At 41.7% G+C, this 12500-nt stretch overlaps 1 protein-coding gene across 1 annotated transcript in view; it reads right to left on the reverse strand.

The window, feature by feature from the left end:
- TNC (tenascin C) overlaps positions 1 to 12500 on the reverse strand; it is a 115954-nt gene that overhangs the window by 3399 nt on the left and 100055 nt on the right. Inside the window, exons 20-21 of the mRNA XM_053695475.1 lie at positions 9707 to 9803; positions 8882 to 9043 (exon numbers count right to left, since the gene is read on the reverse strand). Of these exons, the coding sequence (XP_053551450.1) occupies positions 8882 to 9043; positions 9707 to 9803 (259 nt within the window). The remainder of the gene's footprint in view (positions 1 to 8881; positions 9044 to 9706; positions 9804 to 12500) is intronic.

Genomic DNA, 12500 nt, shown 5'->3' on the forward strand with positions numbered 1-12500 from the left:
ACTCTAATGGTTAAGGGCATCAGGATCTGTGCACTAATTACAAGCCTTCTGAGAATTCCTCCTCCCCTTCTCTGCGGCCATCTTAGGAAGCTGCCTGGTCCCTGGTGGTGGTAGAGTACTCTCAAGCAGCTCTCTACCTTCCCTTTGTCTGAGTCAGTCTTTGAACTGGTGTCCAATGAATTAAACAAGTCTGGAATGCAAGTTGTTCCATCTGCCGAAAGCTATTGCAGTTACCTTGGCTGCTTAGCTAAAGGCTTTTTTTTTTTTTTTTTTTTTTTTTCAAATAAGCTTTATTGAAGTGTAAATAATCAAAAACAGTAAACGTGTACAGGATTAGAGAAAAACAAACAAGAACAATATCACAGAGATATAACATGGATTGTTCGTTTACAACATAAGGCAGGGTATACAATCACTTCGTCTAGATAAGAGCTCCCCCCCCTTTTTACCATGTAGGGGGTGAGAGATGATTAGCTTAAATTCTTTTACAAATTTTAGGGCGATCAAATATAAGAGTAATGTATTAGAATACTTTAGGGAAGGGGGAAAGAGGGAGTAAGTGGTGTATAGAGAGAGAGAAGCTGGAGCTAGACAAAAAGGGGGGGGGGCGAAGGGAAGAGGGACGTGGGACTGGGAGGGACAGAGAAAAAACAAAACAAAAAAAAAAACAAAACAACAGTGATATTCTTTCTAAGGTTGTCGCTACTCCTGGCTCCACTCAAATTGTACCGTGCCAAAGTGCCACCATAGTCTCATACTCCTCCATTTTATGATTTTTAAAGTAAAAATATCTCTCCAAAATGAGAATTTCCTCCACTTGGGATTGCCACTCTCTCAGAGTAGGGGGATTTTGTTTTTTCCAGTTTTTTGGAATCAGTTTCTTAGCGCTTGTGAGCATAATTAGCAATAGGGCAAGATGTAACCGACTTTGTGTCTTAGGGAGCGACAGAAATAATAAAGTCTCAGGCATGTTTGGGATCGGCAAATTGAGAATGTCAGATATCTTAGTGAAGACCTCCGACCAAAAAGGCCTCAGGACTGGGCATGACCACCATATGTGAAGAAGAGAGCCACTTTCACCGCAACCTCTCCAGCACATAGGGCAGGCTGCAGGAAATATCTTGTGAAGTCTCATTGGAGTCAGGTACCATCGACTCATGAGCTTAATGTGAAGCTCCTGAATAGTCGACGAAACCGAAGATTTTTTAATAAGTCTAAATGCTCTTGACCAGGATTCTGTGTCAATATCTAGCCCCAATTCCTCAGTCCAGCTTTTTACATAAGTCGGCAGTATGTCGGTCTCGTGCAAGGATGCTATCCTGTATATGAGGGAGATTAAGTGTCTTGGTATAGATTCTCCTGCGCAGAGCCTCTCAAAAGGAGTAAGTGATCTGCCCAAATCTTGTCTATTTTTATGGCAAGAGATAAAGTGTATCAATTGGTTATAATGTAACCAGGAGGAAAAAATTGTAGGTTGGGCGGCCTCCAATGAGGCCCGCGGGGCTACTTTTCCATTTTCCACCACTCCAAAAACTGAGCCCTCTTTTAGTTTGTAGTGTGTTAGTTTCAGGCGTCCCACTTTATGGTATGGAATCCCAGGATTTTCGAGTATTGGTGTTAGGGGGGAGTGTCTTGAGGAAAGATGGGTAGATGTTGCAATAGTCGTGTCCCAAATGCTAAATGTCTCGTCTAGAAGGTGATATTTCTTAATTGTACTAGGACGTTGTGTGGGTGGTATCCATGCAAGTGCGCTCACATTATTTGTTTTGAGAATTTGTCTATCTAAGTCTATCCAAGCCTTATGTTTTTCATTTTGTGCCCATTCTACTATCCTTTGTAGACCTATCGCCCTTTTATATAGGGATATGTCCAGTAGCCCCAGCCCCCCCTGTCCCTTGGTAAATACATAGTGCGCCTCGGTATTCTAGGTTTGGTGTTAGCCCAGATGTATTGTTCTATGATCCTCTGCAACTGGGTAATGAATCCTTTAGGCAGATTTATAGGTAGGGCCTGTAAAAGGTAGAGGATTCGGGGCAAGATGTTCATCTTAATCACTCCTATCCTTCCAAGCCAGGATATATATTTATTTTTCCAGGAGGAGAGATCTGAGACTATTTCATTTTTGAGAGGGATATAGTTATTTTTAAATAGCTCAGAGGGGCAAGGGGTTAGGTAAATTCCAAGGTACTTTAATTTAGTCGTGGCCAGAGTGAGGTTGTATTTGTGTTGCATGGATTGAACTGTTCTGGGGCAAGCATTGATATTAAGGAGTATTGATTTGCTCAGGTTGAGGGAGAAATTCGATGCTTTGCCATATTCTGAGAGGACATTGAGAAGTATGGGCAGGGATTCAGAGACGTTCGTTAGTGTATATAGGACGTCATCTGCATAAATTGCTTGCTTGTGCTCTGTGTCTCCTACCCTTAGGCCTTTGATTTGCTGGTTATGTCTCACAGTGTGAGCCAGAACCTCTATTGACAAAGCGAATAATAAAGGGGACAGAGGGCAACCCTGTCGGGTGCCGTTTCTGATGTCAAAAGTCTCTGATAAAGTGCCATTTATTCTTATTTTAACATTGGGGTTGGAGTAGAGCGCAAAAACCGAATGTAGAAAGGCCCGACCAAATCCCATTTTCTCCAACACCCGACGCAGAAAGACCCAGCTGACCCTATCAAAGGCCTTCTCTGCGTCGGTGGAGAAGAGGACTAGGGGGAGACCCGAGGCCCTAGCATGGTCTATTAGCTGTGAGATCTTAATAGTATTGTCCCTGGCCTCTCGGCCAGGGACAAATCCCACCTGGTCATTACATATCAAGTCTGGTAAATATTTATTGAGTCTGGTCGCTAGGATTTTTGCTAAGAGCTTCATGTCCGAATTAATAAGGGAAATAGGTCTAAAATGACCAGGGGAGTCTGGAGTTTTTCCCGGTTTGGGAATAACCGTGATATGTGCTTCCAGGAGGACTCTAGACAAAGAGGGGTTCTCCCGAAGACCATTGAATAGCTCCAGGAGTGGTCCCGCCAGGATGTCCCTGAATCTTTTATAGTAAGCTGAGGAAAATCCATCAGGGCCTGGACTTTTCCCCCTTGGGCAGTTTTTGATGGCAGAGTAGAGTTCCTCTACAGATATTGGGGAGTCCAAGAATTCCGAGTCCTCCCGAGCCAGTGTGGGAAGGTCAAGATTGCTCAGATATGAATTAACAAAGGCTTCTTGCCGAAGTGTATCCTCTGCGTGGGCAGAGTCAGGGGGATGGTCATGAATATTATAAAGTGAGTGGTAGTACCTATGAAACTCATTAGCTATTTGGTCGCTACTATGAAGTAGGCGGCCGTCAGAGGATTTTAGGGAGTGGATGTGGGCGCGGAGCTGTCTCCTCTTAAGGGTTCTAGCTAATATTCAGCCTGGTTTATTGCCCCCCTCATAATAGTGTTGTTTTAGATAAAGAGCGGCTTTTTGGTGAGATTCCGACAGGTGTTTCTGAAGCTCAACTCTAGCCTCCTTCAACTGTGTGATGGTGTTGGTGCACGAGGGGTCTGTCTTATGTTTGCTTTCTAAGGTGCTGATCCTAGTTTGTATATATCATGATACCTGGCTCTAATTTGCTTGTGGAGGAAAGCCTTGTGTTTAATCAGTGCACCTCTTATAACACTCTTGTGTGCCTCCCATATGGTAGCGTGTGAAGAGGAAGGATAAGTGTTAATCTCGAAATATTCCTTTAAGATTTTAAGGACGTCATTGTAGATTAAGGGGTTGTCAAGTATGGTGTCATCTAATCTCCATGTTTTTTGTATAATCGGGATGTCAGGCCATAGAATTGAGCAGGTGACCGGTGCATGGTCCGACCACGTTATGTGCTCAATAACACTGTGATGTGTGATCGAGAGTCCACAAGAGTCTGTGTAAATGTAATCAATTCTGGAGTAGCTGTTATGTGGAATGGAGTAGAAGGAATAGTCTCTGGTTGTGGGATGAAGAGTCCGCCATACGTCATGTAGGGTAAGTTTTGAAAGTGTGTCATTAACCTGTCTAATCGTGGATGTAGGGGTACAAGTAACTCCACGTGAGGTGTCTACTGAGGGGTCAGCTACTACGTTAAAATCCCCAGCTAAGTACGTGATTCCCCTGGAGTGTTCCAGGAGAAGGTCAGAGACTTGGTTTAAAAAGGTCTCTTGTCCATGGTTAGGAGAGTAGATTGAGGCCAAAGTGATATAGTGACCATAGAGGGTTCTCACTAGTATAAGATAACGCCCATTCGGATCTTTCTCAGTATGTGTCATGATAAATGGGACCGTTTTATGGAACACTATGCCTACCCCTCCTTTCTTATTCTGACCCGAGGCAAAATAGGCCATCGGGAACTGAGGATTATGCCATTTGGGTTCTTTTCCCTTCCTATAGTGAGTTTCTTGTAATAAAATGATATGGCTCTGTAACTTATTCAGTTCTTTAAAAGCTATAGAGCGCTTGCCTGTGTTGTTCAGGCCTTTCGCATTTATAGTAGTTAGGTTAATTGAGTGGTCAAAGAACCTTTTAGACTTGTATTGAGTGGCCATGTTTAGATGAGAGAAAAAAAAAAAAGGGGGGATTTAAGGGGAGGTGAGGGTCACTAGAGGTAGGTTGTAAGCGGGAAGAAAGGGGGGGGAAGTAGTTCAGAATAAGAAATTACCTACAAGGTATTAGCACTATACTAGTATCCGGGGATCCAGGGGACCCAGGACACTCTCAGTATTTACAATAAGTGAAGAGCCCTGTAGTATACGTGTAACACAAAGTTAGGGGATAAGCCCCTTTACTGATGTCAGTTATAACATAACGTAAATATACATTTAGCATTTTAATTATTCAGGTGTAGACCAGCCCAGGTGTTATTTTAAGAGATCTAAAAGATAGAATCCAACTTTCTTTTTTAGCATTTGGTAGATCTAAGTAAAAACTCTACTGTAACATACTCCTTAGTGAACAAATAGTTTAGGGAGGGCTGTTTATGTAGGGGCCAAATTAAAGTGGGCAGGGCCCATTTTTAGAATATGTAGGGGTAGTAAGATTTTAGGGTCCATCCCTCAGGTCTTATTACCGAAGCCTTCTGGTGACTCGGCTTCTGTTAGCATATAAATAACTAGTCTGTAGTGCATCAGAGGGTGGGTGGGCTTAACTTTTTGCTTGTTGCCAACTGCTTCATTTAATAAATAGTCCAAGGGGGCTTTATTCGTGGTATGACCAGGGAAGGAAGGGGTCCGTACAGATACACCCATACTAGCCTATAATCCCTACACCAGTGAAAAACAGACCAAACAGGTTCTAAAGCATTTGTGACATAACTATCAACAAATAATAGGTAAATTGGGTGTCCCAGGGCCCAAAGGGACAGGAACACATTAGACAGGTGCATTTATATATCATTGCGCAAGATAAGCATTAATACACTGTACACATATGTGGGGTCGGTGTCCCAATAGGGGCATTAACCTCCAGTCCAAGCTGAAAGAAGATTAACATTGTATCCATAGTGTGATATATATCTATGAACAGACTAACCTCGCAGGAAACCAAACATTCATAATAACTTGTGCATAAGAGGAAATAAACATGTGAAAAACATAATAAACAATGAAACATGGTACGTCAATATTTGAGCACCTATAAAGAGGTTATATATTTTTTTCCTTTTTTTTTTTTTTTTCTTTGTTTGTTTCTATTATTTATACAATCATATAGAACCGTTGAGAGGTCATATCATGGGCTCACAAAGTCTGATGGTACATTACCCAAATTACTCAGTCCCTGGGCGATCACTTGCTGGCCGGGTGAATGTTTGGGGCCTCTCCGGTAGGGATCCACTGGTGGATGGGGCCTGAATTGCCAAGTTCTCAAAAAAAACATTGTAGTCCATCCCGGGTCGGAAGATTGAAGTTTTATTGTTGCTGGTGGCGATGATCGAGACAGGAAAACCCCATCTATAGGGGATCCTGTGATTTCGCAAAACAGATGTGATATGGCCTAAGTCTCTCCTTTTTTGCAGGGTAACGGGTGATAAGTCAGAGAAAACTTGGATGTCCTCTCCAGCGTGGGTGATAGAATGTTTCTTGCGGGCAAACTGAAGTAGTTCCTCTTTATCCTTGAAGCTCAAAAATCTAACTATTATGTCTCTCGGTGGCGCTTTGTTAGGGGGTTTGGGCCTAAGAGCCCTATGCGCTCTTTCTATAGGGATCTCGGGAGATGATGGAGAGTCTTTAATGATTCGAAATAGGGCTTGTAGATAACCCTCAATATTCTGAGGTGCAATTGTCTCAGAGATTCCTCGAAAACGCAGATTATTCCTGCGGCCACGATTATCCATATCTTCAATTTTATCATTTAAATATTGGAGGTTGTCCGAATGGTTTTGTAAATCCGTCGTATGCTGCTGGATGGAAGTAGCATTATCATGAGAGGCCTTTTCTATCTTTGATACTTTGGTTTCAAGCGCTGAAAAGTCTTTTCTTAAATCCCCAAACAAGCTCCTCATTTCCCTCAACACACTCTGGATGTCTTCCTTAGAGGATAAGTGATGCAAATCTTCCTTAGTGATAAACTGGGGGTGAGTGTCAGCACTATGTAGTATAGATGGATTTAAGGCCTCCTGGGAGCTCTCCATGTTGCCACCAGGAGTCTCCTTGGCTGAGGCTATAGGTTTGAGAAATTGGTTCATGGGCTTAGAGGCTGATATCTTGTCAGATTTGCTAGCCCTTTTATTAGGCATACCCCCAAGGAGAGCGATGGGCTAACTGCAAAACACTGATGTAATTTCCCTCCACCGGCCCTGTTACCTAGGCCTTATCCACTGGTCAGGTAAGGAGCTATTTACATCCCAGTTACAGTCCCATAGGAGATCAGAAAAAATTTTTAGGCTCCTAACCGCTACTTGCGGTCCAATGTAGTGGTATTAGCAGATCCCAGGCCAAATCTGGTGTGCTGGCACCAGGCAACTGTAATATAACCCCTTCTTTAGGTTGCTGTAAAATCTAAGGTGGCCCTTGTAAACCCTTTCAATGCTTTTTCCATCTGAGAGGCAAGGGAGAGACTGTGCCCTGCAGTGTGGTGGAGAGCTGTGGCAAGAAGAGTGTGTGCCTGCGGTGTAACTATTTCAGGACAGTTTATCACAATCAGCCCTGCTTAAACAGTGTTCTGTCACCCCCTGTATGATTTGCTGATAAAATGGTATTGTGGCTTACCGGGAGCTGTATCCCCGTTATAGACCTTGTGAGGAGCGGGTCAGGTACTTCAAAGGGATCCCTGGTGATGTGGGAAGTTATCGCTCCTGTTGTAGCTGGAGCTGAAGACAAGTGCCGGGACTCCCCCACTCCGTGTCGCGGGGCCTGTACACTACCGCAATGAAGATCCGGTACCGGCTATGGAGCGGTTTGATCCACTATCACTCCAACCGCACTCAGCAAGAAGGAAGCCTCCTGGATAGACCGATCTCCTCCGGGTGAGTTTGTGAATGCCCAGGGGCGATCCGCCACTTCGTAAGTGTAACAGGCTAAGTGAATAAGACGTCCACGTGGTGTTTCACCCCTAGGGCTGGAGCTTGTCGGCCGCTGTTCTGAGAAGGAGAAATGGCCCTTCTCCGGTTACAAAGTATACCGCACTAAGGATTTAATGCTGGGCTGGGTTATACACCAACTAGTTTAGTTTAGAGAAGTAGCATTTATGCTAAAAACAGCATATCTATCAGTATTAGAAGCAGGAGCCCTCCTAGTGTGCGACCATCTTCCTGCGTGGTCAGGCTCCGCCTCCTCTTAGCTTAAGGCTTTAATCAGAAAGGTGTATTTGGTTGTGGCAAGAATCCCCCTGAACACATTACTGCTTATTCCACTAGAGCAGTGCCAACTTCTTGGGCCTTCCATAATGAGGCCGCTATGGATCAGATTTGTGCAGCATCTACTTGGCCTTTTTTACATACCTTTGTTAATCTATATCATTTTGATATCTATGCCTTTTCTGAGGTGGCTTTTGGCAGGAAAGTACCAAGGGCTGATGTTCCTCATCAGTAACACTCCTGCTTTATTTGTATTTCCCTCTATTTCATGGCAGTCTTGTGGACTTTACTGCTTGGGTATAAGATCACGCATGTGATGATCTTGTAGACTCTCACTATCTTATGAAAGAAAACAAATTTATTCTTAACTGATAAATTAACTTCTTTCATGATGGTGAGAGTCCACAAGCCTCACCATTGTTATCCTATATGGCTTTTGAAAGGATTTATTTTTGCATTTCATTTATTCATTTTAATCCTTTCCAGCTTTTCTATTTTTTTCCCGTTTCTACTTGACCATGTGTATAACTGAGGAGATACCAGGAAGTATAATCCTACAAGTGATGAACTCCTGGATTCTCAACATTATGAATACATTTTGTTTTCATAAAAGTATAAACTACTTTTGATTTAAAAAAAAAAAGAGAGAGATTGCTTCCACTTAGATGACACTAATCAATATGGGAAACAAAAACTTTATTGCAACAAAATAAAGACAGGGTTGTTTTTAAAATCGTATACAATAAAGTTAACTCAGTTTTAATCATCATGAATGGCTGTAATTTGCGCCCTATGGTATGGTGGTGACTAAACAGCAGATATACACCTTGGAAGATGGCGCCAACTGTGGTATACATATCTGGGTCCTTAACCCATAGCTGTTCTCCATTTCTCTGTTTTTCATATACAGTGTAAATTATTGAACAGATTTTAAACTACAACTTTTAATGAATGGAAGGTTAAATAAGCCTGTCACACCCTCTTTATTTCTTTAAGTATTCTGGTGAGCTGAAATATTTTATTTTATATAGCAGTAATTCAAAAGATGGCTTATCCTGTATAATAATTCTAAATGGTACCCACCTGCTGTTCCGCTGTAGCCGGAAACCTTAAGTCTATAACGACTCTTGGCATCTCCAACAAGGAATTTGTCATAAATAGCATATGCGGTTTCTTCATTGTCTCTGAGGTCAACACGCAGCTCATACTGTCCCTGGGAGGTTATCTTGTGTAGATTCTCCAGACCTGTTAGCAAACATCGTAAAGCAATATAATACCTTCTTTATTGAAAACTTTTTTTTTATTTGGTGCATTGACATGTTTACTATTTACAATTAAATTAAATATGGTAAATTGCATAATCAGCAAATGCGTAATAAAAGAACAGTGCAATAACACACAGTCTAAATTCCAAATAAATTGTATTTTGTTCCTGATAAATTTCAGTTCCTTTCATTTTCCCTGCCCCCTGTATCATGTGACAGCCATTAGCCAATCACAAATAGTATATACTGCGAACTCTTGCACATGCTCTGAAGGCGCTGGTGCCTCAGAAAGTGCTCATATAAGAAGATTGTGCACATTTTGATAATCAAAGTAAATTGAAAAGTTTTGTTTTTTTAAATGGCTTGCTCTATCTGAATCATAAAAGTTTAATTTTTAACTCCTAAGATAAGATACTTAAAGGATTTAACCACTAGCTCACCCAAGAAGAGATATACTTAAAATAAGTCAAAATGGAGCTGAGAAACATTCCAGTAGGTTCTTCCTGAATAAACTATCTCCTGTCCTATGCTGAGCAAGTAATGTACATTGTACCTAAAGCATTACATCTCTAATAATATATATATATTTTACTTTTCAGAGAGCTAATATTTAGTACATTTAAAAGGGCTTGATTTGTATTACCCATGAAAAATTCATTGTCGGTGTTCCCAAATCCAGCAACATAAGTTCTCCAGTTTCTGTTAAAGTCTTCTGACCCATCCTGTCGTCTCAGGAACACCTAGAATGACAAAACACATTTACAATCTCCATTTAAAATACATATTGCTCTTAAAGATGGAACTGAAGCTACTCAAAATGATGTCTATGGTGTTTTATATTCCTCAACAGCAGATTGGACATGACCTACCATTGAGGAGTATGATGGAGTACGCTCTGCTTGCTATGAGTGGGACAGATATTATGGCCTCTGATTAACACACAATAATACAGAACAAAAGGCAGTGAGGGAAGACTGGCAGAGCAGGTTAATAAGCCAGACAGGATGCAAATCTATTATTTATTCCATGAATTTGTAAAAGTGCATAAGGTATTAAAGACCCCATAATAAATAAGACACAAGACCAAGTATGGACCATGTATGGAGGAAAAGACCATAACATTCTGAGTTTATTCAACATAACAAACATAACTGACTTAACTATGGATGGTGGAAAAATGAGTCACTAAAATTCCTCAAGTAGCCAAAGATGGAAAACAAGGGGCTAAGATCTCCTGCCAGCAAAGTGTTAAGATATCTTACTAATAAGGGCATCCAGATCTGTTTACCACACAAACCATCTATCATTGGCGAGAGAAAAATTTGAGGCCTGCTTAAATAACCCTATCCCTGCAGTGTTAACCTAAACAACCCATATGGGTGCCGTAAGACTCAACGCCGTCATCCTAACAACAAGCAAGGGAAGGTGGAGCAACCAGGAATCTTCAGCCACAAGGATTGAAAAGAGGCTTTGGACTTCCTGTCAGGACCTTATAAAGGTAAGCTAACCCCCCAACAAAATGCAACACTGTTGCTAAACCCCCAACTACACCTCCCATCCCACAGGGCCTGCTCCAAACCTATATTGAGCTCTTCACTATCTTTCCAGCTATTATGGCTATGTACCTCAATGTTTGTAATACACTAGAGGTTTTGTACCATTTACTGCTGCTTAAAGCAAGCTGAAAGTGAAACACAAATAAGTCTTCAGCTGTATACACTTGGCTGCCCAGTTCAATAAGAATTGTGAGAAACTTTATTTGCTGTAGCTCTGAATTGATAGATTTAGCACTTTGTCTGTATCACAGCATGTCATGATTGGTGCAGTGAGGTGCTAAGTACCCCCATTCATTGCTGTAGCACTTCAGTCCTATATTGTACTAAATTCCCTATGTTTGCAATCTGGTTGCATTTGTATATTACAAATGTTCTATCTAGGACGTGGAGAAAAATAAAATATGAAGATAATAGAAAATGAGATCCATCTCAGTATTGCCCAGCACCCTTCATGGCCGATTAGCCCCTGTTTCTGCGCGAGCCTTCAGGCTTGCCGGAAACAGCAATTATAAAGATGCGGTCTTAAGACCGCTGCTCCTTAACTGGTCCGCTGACTCTGAGGCTGCGGACATCAATCTGCCCAATCTCATATGATTGGGTTGATTGACACTACCTGCTAGCAGCTGATTGCTTGTGCAATGTTAAATGCTGACAGCATATGCTGTCGGCATTCAGCGATGTCTGTCGGACATGATTTGCTGAGCGGATCATGTCAGACAGACATTTGATAAATCGGCCCCATGGTATCTTTCTTTAGAATCACTTTTATCTGCTTTCAGAAACATTGTGGAATTGAAGCAGTATTGTTTGCAATACATTTCTTCTAAACAGCGAACTGGTTAAACCTGCTAAACATACAGCAGCGACCAATTTAATGCTTTTATTTTCCTGTTTCTGAAAAGAAACAGAAGGTTTGGTCAAATTGGCTATAGTGCTTAATAGTAATGGTCTCTAATTTTCCAAGTAATTATGACCCAACATCTAAACAATCTTGAACAAGGAGATTGTAATGGGTAAATACTGAATAAGAAAAAGTATTGTAGCCTAAAGTAGGTGAATTAAAGACTATTATCTTAACCACCCTGAAGAAATCCAAAAATGTATAACTGATTATGATTTACACAGCACCAGTTAGACACATTAGTCTCGATTTATCAAGGTCTGTCGGACCTGATCCAACAGTGCGGATCAGGTCCGACAGACCTCGCTGAATATGGCGAGCAATACGCTCGCCATATTCAGCATTGCACCAGCAGCTCACAAGAGCTGCTGGTGCAACGCCGCCCCCTGCAGATTCGCGGCCAATAGGCCACCAGCACGGGGGTGTCAATCAACCCGATCGTACTCGATCAAATTGATTTCCGGCGATGTCTGTCCACCTGCTCAGAGCAAGCGGACAGGTTATGGAGCAGCGGTCTTTGTGACCGCTGCTTCATAACTTGTGTTTCTGGCGAGTCTGAAGACTCGCCAGAAACACGGCCCTTCAAGCTCCGGACGGAGCTTGATAAATATGGGCCAATAAATCATATTCTGTAGTATGTTTTAGCTGTGATTGGATTGAAATTTGTAATTAGATGGAAACAATCCTTTGTACTTGGACATTAAAAGGACAATATAATAATATGGTTAATTATGCTTAGAAGAAAACTTTATAATTCAAGGGTTAAACACATAGGTATAGACAAGCACTAGAGCTACAAAATGATCCCTTCCAAACAGCTCTCTTCCCTCCCCACCCCACAATTGTCCCCGCCATCTTAAAGGGACACTGAACCCAATTTTTTTCTTTCGTGATTCAGATAGAACATGACATTTTAAGCAACTTTCTAATTTACTCCTATTATCAAATTTTCTTTATTCTCTTGGTATCTTTATTTGAAA

The sequence above is a fragment of the Bombina bombina genome, chromosome 12, assembly GCF_027579735.1.
Source record: "Bombina bombina isolate aBomBom1 chromosome 12, aBomBom1.pri, whole genome shotgun sequence".
Lineage (NCBI taxonomy): Eukaryota > Metazoa > Chordata > Amphibia > Anura > Bombinatoridae > Bombina > Bombina bombina.